Raw genomic sequence first — 19,573 nt, forward strand, 5'->3', positions numbered from 1 at the left:
CCCCCCGCCGCCCGCCTGCAAGAAAACGAAAGCCTGTAATTCAAACAGCTGGGGCAGACTCTCTCTGAGATGCCTGTGCTTTTCTCTTAAGTGTGTACTTTCGCTTTAATAAAACTTGTGCTTTCCTGCTTGCTGTTTGCCGTGTCCGTAAATTCTGTCTCTGGGGTGTAAGAGAGGAACCTGGTCACCAGAGCCCCGGAGCTCTCCGGCATCAAAGTGAAGAAACAAAATATGGATAGCTGAATTAAGGCACCTTAAGGAAAAAGACCCTTTTCTTGTCTTAAAATAATTAATTTTAAAATAAAAGCAACACATTCACAGACTAAATATTCAAACAGCATACAAAGATTTAAAATAAAAAAGTAAAAACATTCTTCCTCCATCTTCCTACAATTCCCATTCCCATTCCCACTTTCCGTAGAAGTATCCACAATGAACAATTAATGATCTCTTAGGTAGTTTTCTGGACATTTCTAAGATGTAAAAGAAATCACATTCTACAATATTATGCTTTGTTGTGTTTTAACTTTTTCACTTAATATTTTTAGAGCTCTTACTTTTCTCACTTATAGACTTACCTAATTCTTTTTAATAGGAGGGTAATTTTTTGACTAGCTCTCTACTGATGTTTATTTAGTTTCTTTCCAATTATTTGCTAGGATAAAAGATGAGGCCATGAATAGCTTTGTACTGCGTGCTTATGTAAATATATCCCTGCGGTAATTCCAAGAACTTTTCCATGGTTTTTGAAGCCTTGAATACACATAGAGTTCAAACATTATGGAATTCAGAAATGCAATATAATAGTCCTGAATAGTAACTCTACTGAAGCTTTAAATTCCATAATCACCTGGGCTTTTCCTGAACAAACAAATATCCCATAACTTTCCAAATACTTTTCTCTTCCCTGATTCTTTACATCCTTACCTACAAGTCACCTACTTCCAAAATCAGCACACTGACACTCCAGGAATTTCACTGCTGAAAAGACAAAGTCTGAATTTTTAAATAAGTAAATATAAAATACTTCCTTACCTTGAACTGGGCACTTCTTATACGAGTTAAATTCATTAGCATGACTCCTGAATTAATCCCTGAAGAGCCATAGAAAGGGTGCTGAGCAAAGCGGCTATACCAGCCAATCTTGGGGATTTCATGCTCCGGAGCCATGGCTGCAAGCTGGGTGGAGTTAAACTGCCGCAGAAGCTTCCAGATGTCATCCACAGGTCTCAGAAAGAGAACGTCGGTGTCCACATAGAGAAGCGAGTCCACATCCTTTAAAATCATCTTTGTGTGTACCAGGGGTAGGGAGAGAGAGAAAACAAAACAAAAACAAGTCAGAAACAAAAGAAGTGGCCAGATTTCTACAATGCCACCAATTTCATAGATTAATGTTGTATTCTAGAAAGGTTATCACTCTCAGCTCTCATTCTTCCCTTCTTCCTTGGTTTGAAGAATAAGTGTCAATCAAGGGGTAGAAACTCAAAGGAAGACAAACCCCCATCTAGATAGGTCCAATTCCAGGACCCTGAACTATATTTGGTAAGGGCTACACTTTCAAAGGAATGAAAACATCAGCAAATTACTGTGGCTCTGTCTTCTTCCACCCTCCAATAAGGCCATCTGTCTTTCTCTCTTAGTGTTTTCTTGAAACAGCTAGGTCTGGCATTAGATAACTTCAAGTGGACAATCTTAAAACCAGCTCATGCCAGGCTTTGGAGTAAATATTCTGTCTCTGAATCCATTTTTTCATAGTGTTGATAGGTAGGACTCTGTATCTTTTTGAAATGATATTTTGAGCTAAGATTTAGACTTGGGCATAGGCAAAGTAAGTCATTGGTCAGCTTTGTTTGCAGACCAGGGATTGGCAAACCTTTTTTCTAAAGGGACAGAGAGTAATTATTTTAGGGTCTATTGAAACTACTCAACTTGGCCATTGTAGCATGAAAGCAGCCATCAACAATGTGTAAACAAATGAGCCTGGCTGTATTCTACTAAAACTTTATTTAGAAACACTATAATTTGAATTTCATATAATTTTCAGATGGCACATAACCTTCTTTTGATTTCTTCAACGATTTGAAATGTAAAAACCATTCTTGGCTCATGGGCTGTGGTTTGTCAACCTCTGTTGTAGGTCATTCAATCAAACTAACTTTAGTAAATGAGTTCTCCTGCACTAAATGCTTAGCTTACCAGAATTTTGCCCTGGATTTAAGAGATTACAAAACTTTAGATAGTAATAGTGTTATTTGCCTTATTTTTCCATTGTTCCCCAAACTTAGGGGTAGATTAACCAAGAAAGGATTTGAATCTTCCTAGATTCAAATGGTTTAACATCATTCTAACACCATAATAACACTTGTTATGTTATGGAATGTCTGTGTCCCTCCAAAGTTTATATGTTAAAGCCCTAGCCCCCAATGTGATAGTATTAGAATATGGGGTCTTGGGAGGTAATTAGGGTTAGATGAGGTGACCAGGGTAGAGCCCTTCTGATGAGATTGTACCCCTATAAGAGACACTAGACACCTAGCTGTTCCAAGAAAAAAAAACTAAAAGGAGAAAACAGATGGCCTTATTGGAGAATGAAACAAGAGAGCCACAGTAATTTGCTGTTTTTATTCCTTTGAAAGTTCAACCCATACCAGAAAGCTTGCTCTCTCTCTCTCCACCATGTGAGGACACAACAAGAAGGAACAATCTATCTGTAAGTCAAGAAGAGGGCTCTCTCCAGAACCTGACTATGTACTGGCACCCTGATTTCAGACTTCCAGCCTCCAGAATTATGCAAAAATTATTTCCTCTATTTAAGCCATCCAGTCTCTGGTATTTTGTTATGACAAGCTGACTAATACAACATTACATTGGGATCCCCAATATTCAAAATTGATGAACGTGGTACTATATAATATAGGTATCACAGAGATTTCATTCTTGAATAATTTCAGAGCTTACATGGATTTATCATTCTCATCTACTAAAGGAATAGATTTTATGAGCCAATAAAATAAAATTAAAAATTATCATCATTTAGCATTTCATAAAAGATTATTTTGACATCCATTGTAATAACTCGAAGATCCTAATTTCGAAATTAGGATGATTTCTTTAAATTGAATATACAAACTTTAAAAAAATCTCCCGCATTATCCTTATTTTTTTCCTCTTATTTTGTCATAGAAAGGTAAAAACTTTGCCACAGATTAGTATTAGTCTGTTGACTTTTTTTGTAAATAACAACTCTAGAGTACTGTGGAGGAAAAGCAAACTCTCCACAAAAGTACTAGTAAATATATGTTATAATACATGCATGTTATAATAAATGCATGTTATATTGATGTTCCACATGTAAATATACTTATGATGTCTTCCATGCCCACGACCATTCCAAGGACTTGACATCCTGCCAATCTTATTTTACTGGGAAAGAAAACTAAAGCACAGAAAAGTCTTCTATTCAAGTTCATGTGTCAAATAATGCTGATTGCTGTATTTTGGCTAACAAAGTTATAGCAAGGTAAAGTCACTTTCTAGAATGTGTTTAAGGAAACAAAAGGCTGCATGGTATTCCAGTAAAAAGCTAATTTAGAAACATTGAATTAGAGAAGAAGAGAAAACTATTTCAACTCATGTGAAATAGTACAAATTTCTTTTTATGGCTGATTATCTAATAAGGACTGAATAAAAGGACATACTACTAATGTTTTAATCAATTAAAGGTTATGCGGACATTTACCCAAAAAATGCAAGGTAATTGTGTTGATTATTTTTTTTCTTGGCTTTAAATCATTATTACTGTTAAAGTTACCATTTCTTTCTTCAATAAAATAAATGTGTTACCACCCTTCATTAAAACAAAAAAGAAGAAAACAAAAATTCTTGAAGAACGTCTTCAAAAGGAAAACCAAAAAGATCTGGAGGATGGAGGTATTCCATCATGAAGCTATAGGCAATACCTTTAATCAATAGAGAAAAAGACAAGTTGTATCAGAAATTTATAAAATCAGAACAATCTTAAATAGTGTAAAATTTTTATTTGATCAATATCCTATTATGTGACATGCAAATTGCTCCCGCCCCCTTTTTTTTTACTGTTATAAACAATACTACAATGGCTTTCTTTTTAGGGAAATTTCTAAGTACATAATATGGCATTTCTTTTTCTGTTCAATTTAGTAAATATTTACATGATTAAAAATAAAAATATATTAAAGTAAATTTCTTCACAAATTATTCTTCCTTATCCTTCTATTACCAGTTCCCCTCCTTAGAGATAGTCAATATTATTGAACTGGTCTGAGTTATGCCAGAGATATTTTGTGCATTGAAGAATAACTATGCATATACAATTCCTTCTTTTATGCTACAAATGATGAAATAGCATACATGATATCATCAATCCATTTGTTTTAATTTTTTGAACATAAAAATAAATGTAGAATAGCAATACATAAATATTTTATTTATTATTTTTTATTCCTGTATAGCAATCCACTTTGTTGATCTACCAAAATTTATTTAGTCATCTACTGTAGAACACTTAGGTTTTCCTCAAGCATTTTTAATTACAATGTCACAGTGGAAAACCTCATATTAATTCATTTCAAACACACATGAATGTATCTGTAGGATAAATTCATTAAAATATAATTCCTTAGTCAAAGAATACACACATTGGTAAATTTGATAGATATTGCCAAACTACTTCCCTTGAGATGTACTGATTTTGGCTTCCCCCAGCAATGTAAGAGGGTACCTTTTTCTCCTCATCTTTACCAGCACAGGTATAATAAGGCTTTTGGGTGTTGGCTTACAAAGAGGCATACCTCAGAGGATCCTAGTCTATCATCTCATTTTAGTTCATAATTTCCTGCCAGTTTTTCCCTGGTGGGCTGGCCTGGGATATGACCAGGAGGTGATGCAAGTCTGGAAGACAAATGATGAGCTTTGAGGGACACTTGACTAAGAGTGCTGGTTTCCACCAGATGCAACCACACAGCCCCCAGATCTGAATCCTTACAGGTGGAAGGCCCTGTACACCATCCTTCTCCAGAACCATAACTAATCTTTCCTCTGATAATGTTTGATTCTGGACACACACTTTCTGGACTAGGGCAAGGAAGAAAAACTTATCAATAAATTCATGGCTACAGCTTTTCGAAAACTTGAAAGTCTTTAGTTAGGATGACAAAGCCAGTTCAAACTAAACTAGAGATTGCAAAGTAGGTCAAATTCAGTCCATAGATGAATTTTAAAAAATACATTTAAAAACTTTGAATTAGTTGCCAACATTTTTAAAAACTGTAGAGTTCACAAAAATATCTAAGTTTCTGTCTTCTTTTGAAAAATCTACAGCTCAGGCAAGAACAGTCTGCATCCTATGATGGAAAAATCTGCTGATACTTGCCTACAGGCACCCCAAGCATTCTCAGTTCATTCATATAATAAACATTTATGGAGGGTCCACTAGGTACCAGGTGTGACCAGCAGTGACAGAGACAGATAAAAATCTCTGCCTTCATGACAGTGTCAGATAATAAAAAAGATAAATATATGGATTATGTATTATATAAGCAGAAGAAAAATAAAGCAGGGAAAGGGGCCAAGGGTTCGAGGTGTGGAAGAGTTTGCAATTTTAAATAGGTGGTTAGGAAGGTGAGCAAGTACAAATAAAGCTGGAGCACTGTGTCATACACTCTCAGAACAGCAGAGACTGGTGCGGCTGGGCCACAGTGAGCTAGGGGAAGAAGAGCCAGAGATGGGGCTGGACAGGTAAAAGTAAGCTCATTACTTATGGCTTCGTTTGCCCTTGGAAGAACTTTGGCTTTTACTGAATGAGATGGAAGCCATCGAAGGGCTTTTTGCAGAAGAGTGACATAATCTGACTTAGATAAAAGGATCATTTTGGATGCTGCACTGAGAAAAGATTGGGGAGCACAGGGGAAGCAGGGAAACCCCGCAGAAAGCTATTTTAGTAATTCAGGCAAGAAGTGATGGTGGCTTGGCCCAGATGGTAACATCCCAGGGGGTGAGAAGTTGTGGAATCCTAAATATAGTTTAAAGATAGAGCCAGCAGGATTTCCTGATGGATTGGATGTGCAATGTGAGAGAAAAGAGAAAAGTCAAGGTTAATTCCAAGGATTTTAACTTGAGCAACAGATATAATAGAGTTGCCTTTAATGAGATTGCACCTGATATATGTCATTCCTGAGTTACGTGTCTGGCCCTCGAAGGTAAGTATTGGAGTTTGTAGCTGCTGAAGCTAGAGTAGCTGGTAAATACTAAGTACTTGATATACAGCAGTGTTGTTACCATCTCTGTGCTTTCCCTTTTAAAGTATCAAGTGTAATTAGTTACCATTAGCATTGATGCCCACATAACTTGAAAACATGTGTTGACCACAAAAAGGCTTTTATATAGTCAGAGTCAAGCAGAGAAGAAATGAAGTTTTTGAACCTTATAATATCATAATTTACTTATTACCTTGACTGAAAACAAGTACATAAGGCCTTTGTAAATTCTTTATTAAAAAACAAAGAACAGGAAAGAAAACCCCACTCATTCTATAGCATTGTGTCTCTAGGAGGCTAATTCTGCAGCAATTATTGCTGGTATTAATTTGAAGAGGAATATGTGGCCACACTATAATGGAAAGAGGAATATTAACTATTCTAATTCCCTTACAGAAATTAATTAGCACTAGATATGAGACCTTTGTTTTCTTAGAAAATGGGGGAAGGCAGCACACAATAGCTATTTGTGCATGATGCTGCTGGCTGTAATGGGTGTTCCTGTCCCTGCTCTGTTCACTACCCCAGTCTGGGCAGCTGCCTCCATTGAATCCTACTGGCTCTCTGTACTAAGGCCTAAGCTCAGCCACACGCAGCAAGATTATCAGGGGCTCACTGGCTCACCTTCAAGTTTGTTTTGCTCCAACCCTGTTTCGACTTTGATAGTACAACTTGGTGGTTCAGAGTTTAGGATTTAAAATCTAACTACCTGTGTTCAAATTCTATTTCCACTATTTGGGCTTTTTAAAAAACTTATATTAGAGGACCTCACTTTCACCTTTAAACCCCTTCAAGACTTTTCGTTGCACTTTAGTCACACAAGTACCATAGTTCGTAAAAGGCTCTGTAGGGTGGACATGCTCCGTCCACCTCTTCAATTAGTCTTCTATCAGTGGCATTCTTTCACTCTCAGCACAACCTAAGGTTTTCCTTGCTTCAGGGCCTTGAACTTTTCATTATGGCTCTGTAACTGTCAAAGTCAACAGAGGTTGGGGAGCAAAATGAACTTAATTAGAGAGCCAATAAGCTCCTAATTCTCTTTCTGCCTACAGCCAGGGTTTTCTCTGTCAGAGATGTTCTTATGTCTTTGCTTAGATAGAAACTAACACATAAGTCTCCTCTTTTAGAAAGAAAACACAAAGTTTGAACTACGAATTTCTCATTTAACAAAAGATTCATCTTTTGGATTGTTTTCTTTCACTTTGCTCATCTTTGACATTGACTCTTTCACTTTGACATCTGAGGTAAGGAAGATAAGGTCCACAAATCTGCTTGAAAACAGCATCTTTATCGGTTATGAGATACATATGCAGCTCCTAATGTTTTAATCATTTAAAATGTTTGTGAACTATCATTTTGGATAATTGTCTGAAGTATCAAAACTATGATTAGTGCAAAAATTAATGGTGTTTCCCAAATCATATCTGTTAATGTAAACGGATGAGCAGTAACTTCACATTTCTCCCCACATTCCTTGGGTCTGAAGATTAAGCTCCATGGAGCTCCTGTGATTTAGGATAAGCCTCCCCAGATGCAAGGCAGAGCTTTTCATGTATTATTCTTGAACATCCAGCTCTGGCTCATCCTTTATCTCTGAGCTCAAATGTTGTTCTCTCAGTACATCTTTCCCAGAGAGCTCCCTCTTCTTTTCCCAGTCTCTTCATTACTTATCTTTTTCCATTGTTTCTCATAACAAGTGGCATTTTGTCATTTTCTCGTTTATTGCTTGCCTCCCCCAATTGGAATAGAAGCTCCATGATAGCAGAGACTGTCTGTGTCCAGTTAAATTCTAAAGCCCATATGCCTAGCATGATGCCTTATATATATCTTAGGCATCCACAAATATTTATCCAAACGAAGGAATTCAACTGCTGAACTGTCTCAGAACCACTATAACTTTAAAAATGCTTCAAGGTTGATGGTGGAAGAGAACAGCTCCTGAGAAAGGAGAAGGACTGTGAATAACTGAAGTACAGAAGACCGAAGTTCCTAGAGAGAAAACCAGCATAACACCTACCACACTGAGTATCTTTCACTTGCTTGTGTGGTCTAGTACGTCCCCCTCCAGGCCTCTATCGACAGAACAGATAGGCCATTAAGTTATAATTCCATTTCCTTTCCTCCCAAAGATTTCTAAAAAACCCTGAAAACTGAAAGAGTGGAAAGGGAGATGGAGGAGGGAAGAAAAACAGGGCAGACAGAGAAGTCATTTAGATTCAAGTAGAACTGAATTCCAGAGAGGAAACCTTTGGAAAATGATGTTAGTGATAATCAGAAGGAAAAATATTTAGAGAGGGCTAAAGCAGGAGGTGGAAACAGAGAAGAGAAAAGGAAAAGATTTCAAGAAGAAGAAAAAAAGGAAGCTTTTTTTTTTCTTTTGCCAGGTAAAGACATCTCCTACATGTACGAAAAACAAAAAGACCTGAATGTTACTAAACTAGCCACAATTCAAGTATACAGAATTATCAAGTCCCAGTCTCCATATATACTAAATTAGATTGTGGGTAAAGAAATGATGCTCCTTATGGAAAGGCACAAGAACTGTAAACACTATTTCAGTTTGGGAAGATGAAAACATTCTGGATTTGGATGGTGGTGGTGGTTTCACAATAATGTTCTGTTTCTATTGCAAGAAAATGCCACAGAACTGTATACTTAAAAATGGTTAAAATAGTTAAAGCATTTTCTGTTTTATACAATGTACTCTATGGTATTTACTCGCCTATTCCTATCTTTGTGAATTTTTACTTCCCTAAACCACATATATTTGAGGAATTTTTCCAAGATAATATTTTGCTTCTACAATTATATCAGGTGCCTGTTCCTTTGGAATTTTCCTTTCCATGTGTTCAAGCATCAGTCATTCCTGGAGCACACATTACAAGTAAAATGTCTATCAATACTAACCAAGAGGCCATCTTTGCCTGGAAAGGAATATGGACAGCAACCCCTGTGCTACCTGCCACCTTCTGTAATAGAGAACTTGTTCCTGTGGGGCAGATTCTAGGAAAATGTTTGGTGTCATTCTATAGAAATCCTCATTCTATAGAAAGATATATTGGACGGAATGAGGCTTCTAGGGCTGTCTGGACTTTCTCCTTTACGACCAAAATTCCTAAGTCCCCGAACCAAAATCAGAAAGGAAAGGGAATTCTATATTTCAACACACAATTTCAATTTGATAAAATTAAGTTATCTTTTCCTTTACTATTCTGTCACGTTCTTTTTCAAAGAATGCACACTGGACCTATGTTGAATCAGGCTTTTCCAGAGACAATAATTATTGAGAAAAAGAGAGTAAGCCAGATAATAATGAACATTTCCACTGATGGCTGGTAACCTCCAAGAGATCTTCCAATAAACAGGTGAAAATCAGAAAGATGCAAAACCATGGTTCAAACAGGCAATAGCCCAAGATGTCTGTATAAACAATAATCCTATAAAATAACTAGGTAGATAATTCACTATCCTGACTAAATAGTTATAAACTTGTGAACACCTTTAGAGCACTTATCATATATTAGGTACTATTCAACCTGCTTTCACATATTAACTCATTTACTCTGCACAACTTAATGATATAGTACTATTCTGATTCCATTCTATAGATGAAGAAACTGAGACATCAGAGAGGTTAAGCAACTTGCCCAAGGTCACACAGCTATACTAAATATTCAAGCAGCAGATGTTTTTGTCAATAAAATAATTTGTAAATGCAAAGGCATAATAATCCCTTTGTTTATTTATCACCTGCTTTGTGTGAAGCATCAGTCTGGGTATTTCATATACATTGTTGCCAGTGCCTCAACAACTCTAAGGTGGTATTATTACCCTCACTTAACAGGTGAACTTAAATAGCTTACCTAAGGTCATCATTAGTAAATGACAGCACCTAGATAAAACCAGGGCTCTTTGATTCCAAAGGTCATGCACCTTCTGCTCTACCATGCTGATTTTCACTAAATATGAAGCAGTAACTATACATGTTTACAACGCAAATGATCAACATGGTTAGTGTTAGGCAATTGTTCTTAAATTTCAGTGTACATGAGAATCATCTAAGAAGCTGGTTTAAAATGTAGACCCTCAGGTCCTACCTCCAGATTCTTAACTATTAGGTCTGGTATAGGCCATGGGAGCCTTATGTATGTACATATGTTTTTTGTTTGTTTGTTTGTTTGTTTTTAGTTTGAAATCATTTTAGACTTACAGAAGAGTTGCAAAGAACCCAGAGAGTTCCCAGGACTCTTCACCGAGCTTCCCTTTATGTTAAAATCTTACATAACTACTGATCATTTATCAAAATAAAGAAATTAACTTTGGTGTAATACTATTAACTAAACAATAGAATTTACTTTGATTTCACCAGTTTTTCCACTAATGTCCTTTCTCTGTTCCAAAATCCTGTCGAGGATCCTATATTACATTGAATTGTCATGTCTCCTTAATCTCCTCCATTCTGTGACAATTCCTCAGTCATTCTTTCGCTTTTTATGCTTGACATCTTTCAAGAGTATTGGTCAGTTATTTCGTACAAAGTCCCACAATTTGGGTGTCTGCTGTTTTCTCATGATTAGATTGAGATTATGCATCGTTGGGAAGAATACCACAGAGGTGAAGTGCCATTCTCAGTGTGCCATACCTGGGCCTACATGATGTTGAATATATTACTAGTAATGTGAATCTTGATCACTTAGCAAAGGTGCCATCTACCAATTTTCTCCACAGTTAACTTATTATTTTCCCCTTTGTATTTACCAAATATTTTGGAGGAGACACTTTGAAACCATACAGATATTCTGTTTCTTGTTAAACTGTCATCCCCTAATTTTGGCATTCTCTGGTAGATCTTACCCAAGGTAATTAGTACTATGGTGTTCTAATAATGATTTTCTATTTTCTTCATTCTTTCTACATGTATTAATTGGAATTCTTCTGTAAGGAAGAGTTTTGATTTCTCCCCATTCATTTATTTATTGTTATTTATATCTCTATTTATTTGTAGAAAATTATTTTATTGGAAGAATTATAAATCAATACTATCATGTATTTTGTTGCTCTACTTTCTGGCATTACAAGACATTCCAGGTTCACCTTGTATTCTCCTTACTTTCAGCCCTGTAATCAAACAGTTCTCCAAGGAGTCCTGGTTTCTTTTATTGGAGGATGAAATTTGGAAACCAAGATCTGTATGCTAAGTGTGCTCATTGCTACCGGGATGTCATCGCTTCTAGCCTCTCTCAGTGGATAGAGCTAGGAAATTTATGTATGTATACTAACCAATGTATATATACATATCTATAGTTATCTGTCTACCTATTTATTTTAAAAACCATGAGTCCATATTGATACCTGTCTTAGAAGCCTGTGTGTGTGTGTGTGTGTGTGTGTGTGTGTGTGTGTGTGTCTTTGAGAAATAATTTGTGAAAGGGAAAGAATTTTAAGCTTAGATTATTAAAGTGTTGGGCTGAGTTTTGAACTATTAGGTATAACTTTAATTTAAAGCGAGGATGAAGGTGAGAGAGTGGAGAGGCCAGAGTATGGTCCTCAAGCAACAGTATGGAGGCGGGTAATGTGTACAGTATCTTGGGAGAATGGCCTGGATGGAATGGCAAATCATGATTTGGAATAATACCAACAAATTACCATGTGAACTCAGTCAGAATACAAAGGGCCTGAGGAGTTTGGACTTGAACCTACAACTAACAGGGACTCTGGGTAGGTTTTGAGCTGAGAATTCACATGATAAGAGTATCACTCAAAATCCAAAAATCCAGGAATGGTATACGGAAGGGAAGGGACACAGATCGAAGGAGACAAGAAAACAAGGTCAGTACAATCGTCCTTTTCTCTATTAACATTGCTATCTTTATTTTTTGTACTACTGTAACTATATCCAGACCCAGAACACCTGGTCAGAAAAAGAGGCCTGTACCTTCACGTCTCTACAATTCTGGCATACCCGTATGTCTTCATAAATGTGAACAGATAGCTTCCATACATCATGAAAAGTTTTGATGTTTTTGTTCTTTTCTCTTTCTTACTGATTTGCCATTTAAAAGAATCTGTTTAAATTACACAATACATAAATTTGTGGTTGTGTGTTATAAAAGTATAGAGACAAGTCAGCAATCTACAGAGTGAGAAATGCAAGTTGCTTTTTCCCTCTTATCCCCACTATACCACACTCTAAGCTCCCACAACCATCTCTCTTCTTTTTAGAATTAACATTAACAGTTCAGTGAATATCATCCCAGACTGTTTCTGTGTACTTCTTTACGTGTGTGATCTTTGTATGGCCAGAAATTCAGATCTCAATTCTACTATTACCTCCTCAGAGAGCCTCACTCCCCATCACTCTGTAGACTCTTCTTTTTTTTCTCAATTCTATTACTACCTCAAATTAACTTACAATTTACTTTTCTGGGGAGTCATTCTTCCCTTACTTAGATGTAAGCTCCATGAGAGGAGAAAATTTGGATATCTTGTTCACAATCATATTTCAGGGCCAGTTACACTGTTGAATGAATGGCTGTGCATATAAAAGTTTAAATGCTTGTGTATATACAGAGATACATATGCACTTTTGGATTTTTAAAAATACTTTTGGAATTATACTATACATACTTTCTAATTGTCTACTTTGGGATAGTTCCCTTTTGTTTTAGATGTGTAGAGAACAAAGAACTTTCTGTTCAATGCTGTATATTCTCAAACATCCTCTGATAATGTTAAATAGTTTAAGATGAGGAGAGAATTATGAACACCTAGAAGGCAATGGACATATACAGCGCTTTTTACTTACTTAAAAAAAAATACATTGTACAAAAATAAATAAATATTCATTCTTCTTTTAATGGAATAGTTAGATGTTTTTCTTTTTTTCTTTTCTTTTTTCAATTACAGTTGACATCCAATATTATATTAGTTCCAGGTATACAGCATAGTGGTAAAACATTTGTATAATTTACAAAGCGATCCCCTCAATAATAAATAGCCATTCTTGATTAAATAGTTATCTACCATTTTAACTGTTTTGAGATTTTAAGATTGTTAAGTTACTAAGTTAAAATAGAACAAGAGAAAATTCGTGTACCAATTTTTATTTTTGCTTCTATTGTGCCCCCTTGTGGAATTATATATGACTTACATATTCATTTTTGTGACATTTTAAAAAAGAGCAGTGTACCAACGTAATGGCTACATTTACATGTGTGCCCATCAACGAAGTAGACTCTTATAATCAGTTTAATGTTTGATCTCCAAGCAAAAAAGATTCAGATTGTCTCTGTGTTGGGCAAATCAATGATGGCTTTGCTTAAGATGATTCTCCTAAAATTATGGTCTTTGATTTCATCATCTCAGCTGTGTGGCCAGCACTTATATCTGTATACAGATGTTTTCCACAGGCCTTGTTTTACTGAAGGTATTGGTTTCTCTGGCACATTCTGAGATAATAGCCATCTCGGATCTTCCATCTGCTTTCATCCCTTTTGGCTTGCTTCTTCCCGTTATCAGGTGCTGTCACCCCAGCCAGAAAGTATACACTATCTTTTCTTGTTGGCTACAGACATCCTCTCAGCTATGGCAACTGTCATTTAAAGCAGAGTCTACTTTCTCAGTCAGATAGTGCTTCCTCAGAGGATGTGTTCTCTACTAGGGAGTTGCTGAAAACAAGATTATTGGGTCACAAGAAACTGCGGATCATGGTTCAAATTGAATTGGTTTTCAAAGAATGTTTTCTTTTTCTTTATATTTGATGATCAAATCCAACTAACATTTACTAAGTATATACTGGGTCAAGGCTGGACAATTTTATAAGTGTTATATCTTCGAATACTCTCTATTACCTTTTGAAGAGCTTGTTAAAGTCCTTTTTATGAGTCTACTCATCCATGCTTTCGTGCATATATTTGCTTTCTGTTACTATGTGCCTTGCACTACTCTGGGTGTTGGAGATCAAAGATCTTTCCTTTGGTATGGCTTACATGCTAGTGAGAGAAGCCAAAAATAAAATGAATAAGTAAATTACATAGTATTCTAACTGAAGATTGTAGGAGAGGGGAGAAATAAAGTAAGGGAGGGAAACAATTTCATTCATTTATTTATTTATTTATTTATTTATTTATATTTATTTATTTATTTATTATTTATTTTATTTTTCAATTACAATTGACATTCAATATTATTTTAAATTATTTTCAGATGTACAGCATAGTGGTTAGATCTAGGAGGGGAATAGTTTTAAATATAATAGCCTCACTAAACAAATGAATCTGAACGAAGACATATGTATTATTTGTACTATTTTTATACCCATTCAACAGTTGAAGAATGGGAGCTTCAGAGGACTCTTCCAAAGGAGGTATTTTGGAACACTTGGGGGAATGTTTTCTATGAGCACAGGAAAAAACTCTGTAAATTACAAACTGCAAGTAGGGCAAGTAGGGCAGAATGACTAAACTGTAGGAGAAAACTGAGCTCCAATCAGGTCTCTAAGACTTACCTTATGAAAATTATTTAACTTTCCTAAACTTCAGTTTCCTCATTTATGAAAAGGATATAAATCAGTACATTATACAAAGAGTTGTGAAGAGTTAATGAAATCATAAACCTAAAGATCCTAGCATGTGTTAAGGGTTGCAGACATTGTTTAGTCTTTGGTCGCCTACTGCTTCTTTCAGAGGTATGTCTTGAAGACATATTTTTAAAGCCTCAACTTTACCTCACAGTAAGAAATGCATTTATATCACAATTCTAGTACAGGCATACATAAATGTGTAAATCAGAAACAAATTTTCAAAAATAATATTTGTCCTTAATATAGCAATGCACTAAATTGATTTCAAGAGTTAGTGATTGGTAATGTTCCATAATTTGAGAAATGTATGGGTCAAACAGTTAAATAATTAAATATAAATAGACAGACAAATAGACATTTGGACAAATTAAAAAATCCCTCCCAACAGAGACTCATGGACATGGACAATAGACTAGTGGTTACCAGAGGGTAGGGTAAAAGGGGTCAAATATGTGGTGACAGAAAGAAATCAAACTATGGGAGGTGAATTGTTGCCTTACTGTTGAATTGGACCCCTGAAACTTGCTTGACTTCAATAACCAATGTCACCATAATAAAATAAATAACAATGTCACTATAAAAATAAATAAGAAAGAAAGAAAGAAAGAAAGAAAGAAAGAAAGAAAGAAAGAAAGAAAGAAAGAAAGAAAGGAAGAAAGAAAGAAAGAATAAAAAGACAAGAAAAGAAAAGGCATGGGTTCCAAAAGTTCCACTGCCATAAGTCTCTAGGAAAGATCTCATTTTGTTATTATGTAGCTTAGGGGAATTGCTCTAGAAGTTCCTTCCAAATTCTATGTCTTAATTCAGAATCTCTAAATGAAATTACTAATGGACATAGTGCAGATAATAAGTATCTATATAATCCTGGCAATATGTAGAAATAGTATAGAGATAAGGAAAAAGTATACCAAATCCATGCTATTAATTCTTTTCCATTAGGTTTCTGGAAAATTTTTTGAAATTCTGTAATTTTTTTTTTTTTTTGGTATATTATTTGTTACTTAGGGCATCTGTAATACTTAAGAGACTATGTTGCATTAGAGAATCTGGAAAAAAATTTAAGGATTTTCTTATTAAGCATGATTGTTTTAAAATGTATAAAAACATTTTAACATTCAAGTTAAAAAAATAAAAAACAGGAGACCTTTGGAAACATGGCAGAATGAGAGATGTCCCCAGATCTCTCCCCTTGAAACAACAATAAGCTGAACATCTAAAACTCAACAAAAAACACCGAAACTGCACACCAGGACGTCTGAGCGTGGGATCTGCTCATAAGAGCTACCACAGGTCAGAACCCCTGGTGTCAGGCAGTGGACTGGGAGAAATAAAGAAGCTGCCTCTCGCAGTTGACGGAGATCCGTACAGGAGAAGGGGGAGGGGAGAAGGAGTGGCGAATTCAGGCTGCAAGTTCCCTGAACAGCCCTGCCTGGGAAAGTTATGAGTTCCCGTAGCCAGCTGGCAGCAGGGCCCAATCAACAGGGCAGAAAGCAGGGAAGTGGCCAGCAGAAAAACAGTTGATTTTTACCGGCTGTGGTTGCAAAATTGAGGCTGAGCAGCAGCCCCCATTCCCTAACCCAGAGGGCCTCTCCTCCAATACCCTCCAAGACTGAACACCATGGAGCTCAAGGGGAGTCTGATCAAATGTTACCAAAACTGTTGCTAACACTGAAAGGAACTGAAACTGAGGGTAGTGAGCATGATTAAATATCTATCAGAAAATAAAAAGGCATTTTAAAGTTTTATATAAAGCAGGGATCCAAGAGGCTTAGACACCACCTACTGGAAATCAAAAGAAAAGTGCCTTCTTTGCAGCAGGCTAAAGAGACCTTTATATAAAAATCTTCTTTCTGTAAAAAAGCAAAATACATTTCCATTAATGCCCAGGCGGAGAAATAGTTCATTAAACACCATGAACAACCAAGGTGACAGGCATCTCAGAAAGAAATAGAAAAATTTCCAGAAAATAATCTTACAGACAGAAATAAACAACTTAAATGACAGAGAATTCAGGATTGTACTTCTGAAAAAACGCAGTGAGTTTCGAAATGAGTCATGTCAACAATTTCAGGAACTGAAAAAACAACTAGATTACCAGAGCAAGAAGATTGAAACCCTCAAAAAAGAATAGAATAGATCTTCTGGAGATAAAAAAACAAACTACAAAAGTTGAAAAATGAAATAGCAAGCTTGGGAAATAGATTCAACCAAATGGAGGAAAGAATCAGTGATATCGAAGACATAAATCTAGAAATAAATTAGAAGGAAGAAGAGAGAAACTGAAGAATTAAAAATAATGAAAGAGAAATTCAAGAAGTACCTGATACCATCAAGAGAGGAAATATAAGAATAATTGCATGATTGAAAGAGAGGAAAAGAAGCAGGGACTAGAAAGCATTTTCAGACAAATAGTTGATGAGAATGTCCCAAATCTAAGGAATGAGCTGGAGCTTGGAATTCAAGAAGTCAATAGAACACCTGATTATTTCAACCCAAAAAGGCCTTCACCAAGACACATTATATTAAAATTATCAAATATCAATGACAAAGAGAGAATTCTCAGGGTAGCCAGGGAGAAAAAAATGGTAACTTATAAAGGAAAACCCATTAGATTATCTTTGGCTATGGCGATGCCACCCTGAACATGCCCGATCTCATCTGATCTTGGAAGCTAAGCAGGGTCAGGCCTGGTTAGTACTTGGATGGGAGACCACCTAGAAATACCAGGTGCTGTATGCATTAAAACAAAAAAGAACTAGATTATCCTCAAACTTCTCAGCACAAACCTTACAAGCCAGAAAGGAATGGAATCAAATATTTAAACTATTAAGTGAAAGGAACTACCAGCCTAGAATAATGTATCCAACTAAGCTCTCCTTTAGAGATAAAGAAGAAATTAAGACTTTTCCAGACATACAAAAATTGAGGAATTCTCCACTACAAGGCTTGCACTATAGGAAATACTGATACTGAAAGGGTCAGCTCACCTAAAACAAAATGACACACAAAAAAATACATAATTAGGAAAAAAGTGACTATCAGGCAAATAGAAGCAGAGGAATACAACCCTTACTAAAAAACAGGGCATTATAAGCTTAAACAATAAGATAAGAATTGTTATAACAAGATATTAATGAATGTTCAGTATACATAGTGACAAATTGAGATAACATTGACTGAAAAGGGAATGATTCAAAGATCCAAATTCGCAAAGGGGAATGGAAATAAGGCACGCACAGAAGAAAACGGATGACTGTATATATATAACTATCCTTTACATATTTGTAATGATAACCACATGCCAAAGATTCAGATCCAAAGTATATAACATAAAACAAGAACCAGAGGGAAAGCACACAAAACCCAACCAAAATAAAGAAAACAGAAACACAAGGACAAGGAAGCAATGGAAACACCAAGCTATCAGAAAGCAAAAGATAAAATGGCTATAAGAAGATCTCATATTTCAATAATCACCCTAAATGTAAATGGATTGAACTCAACAATAAAAAGGCACAGAGTTGCAGAATGGATCCAAAAGCAAAACTCAACCCTGTGCTGCCTCCAGGAGACATATCTCAGCTCCAAAGACAAATATAGCCTCAAAGTGAAAGGGTGGAAAATGATATTTCAAGCAAATGGCATTCAGAGAAAAGCGGGAGTCGCGGTACTAATATCAGATGAAACAGACTTCAAAATAAAAAAGGTAAAGAAAGATACTGAGGGACACTTCATAACGATAAAGGGAATCATGCACCAAGAGAACATAACACTTATTAATATCTATGCTCCCAATCAGGGAGCCCCGAAATATGTAAAGCAATTACTAACAGAACTAAAGGGAGAAACACACCAAAACACTATCATAGTAGGGGATCTAAATACCTCACTGTCGGATATGGACTGATCATCCAAACAGAAAATCAGTTAGGAAATGACGTCCTTAAATGACACATTAGATCAACCGGACATAACTGACATTTACAGAGCCTTCCATTCTTAAACAGCTGCTTATACATTCTTCTCTAGTGCACATGGAATATTCTCAAGAATCAACCACATACTGGGACACAAAGAGAGCCTCAACAAATATAAGAGGGTTGAAATCATACTGACCACATTCTCTGATCATAATGCTTTGAAACTAGAGATCAACTGCAAAAAGAAATTAGGAAGAACCACAAATGCATGGAGATTAAACAACATGCTACTGAAGAATAACTGGGTCAGCAAAGAAATAAAAAGAGAGATCGAGAGATACATGGAAACGAATGATAATGATAGTAAAACATATCAAAACTTTTGGGATGCGGCAAAAGTGGTCATAAGCGAAAAGTTCATATCATTACAGGCCTATCTCTAAAAACAAGAACGAGCCCAAATAAACAACCTAATGCTTCACTTTAAAAAATTAGAAAAGGAAGAACAAATGAAGACTAAAGTCAGTAGAAGGAAAGAAATAATCAAAATTAGAGCGGAAATAAATTAAATTGAAAACAAAAAAAAATAGAAAAAATAACTGCAACAAAGAGCTGGTTCATTGAGAAGGTTAACAAAATTTAAAAAGCCCTGACTAGATTCACTAAAGAAAAAAGAGAAAGAACACAAATAAACCAAATCAGAGATGAAAGAGGAGAAATTATGACTGACATCACAGAAATACAAAGGATCATGCAAGAATACTATGAAAAAGTATATA

The 19,573-nt window shown here is 35.7% G+C and overlaps 1 protein-coding gene and 1 pseudogene across 1 annotated transcript in view; one reads left to right on the forward strand and one right to left on the reverse strand.

Moving 5' to 3' along the window:
- GXYLT2 (glucoside xylosyltransferase 2) overlaps positions 1 to 19,573 on the reverse strand; it is a 101,634-nt gene that overhangs the window by 26,305 nt on the left and 55,756 nt on the right. Inside the window, exon 4 of the mRNA XM_006917469.3 lies at positions 1,036 to 1,287. Within this exon, the coding sequence (XP_006917531.1) occupies positions 1,036 to 1,287 (252 nt within the window). The remainder of the gene's footprint in view (positions 1 to 1,035; positions 1,288 to 19,573) is intronic.
- Positions 17,495 to 17,613, forward strand: LOC112484360 (annotated as a pseudogene).

Source organism: Pteropus alecto, unplaced genomic scaffold (assembly GCF_000325575.1).
Source record: "Pteropus alecto unplaced genomic scaffold, ASM32557v1 scaffold75, whole genome shotgun sequence".
Taxonomy (NCBI): Eukaryota; Metazoa; Chordata; class Mammalia; order Chiroptera; family Pteropodidae; genus Pteropus; species Pteropus alecto.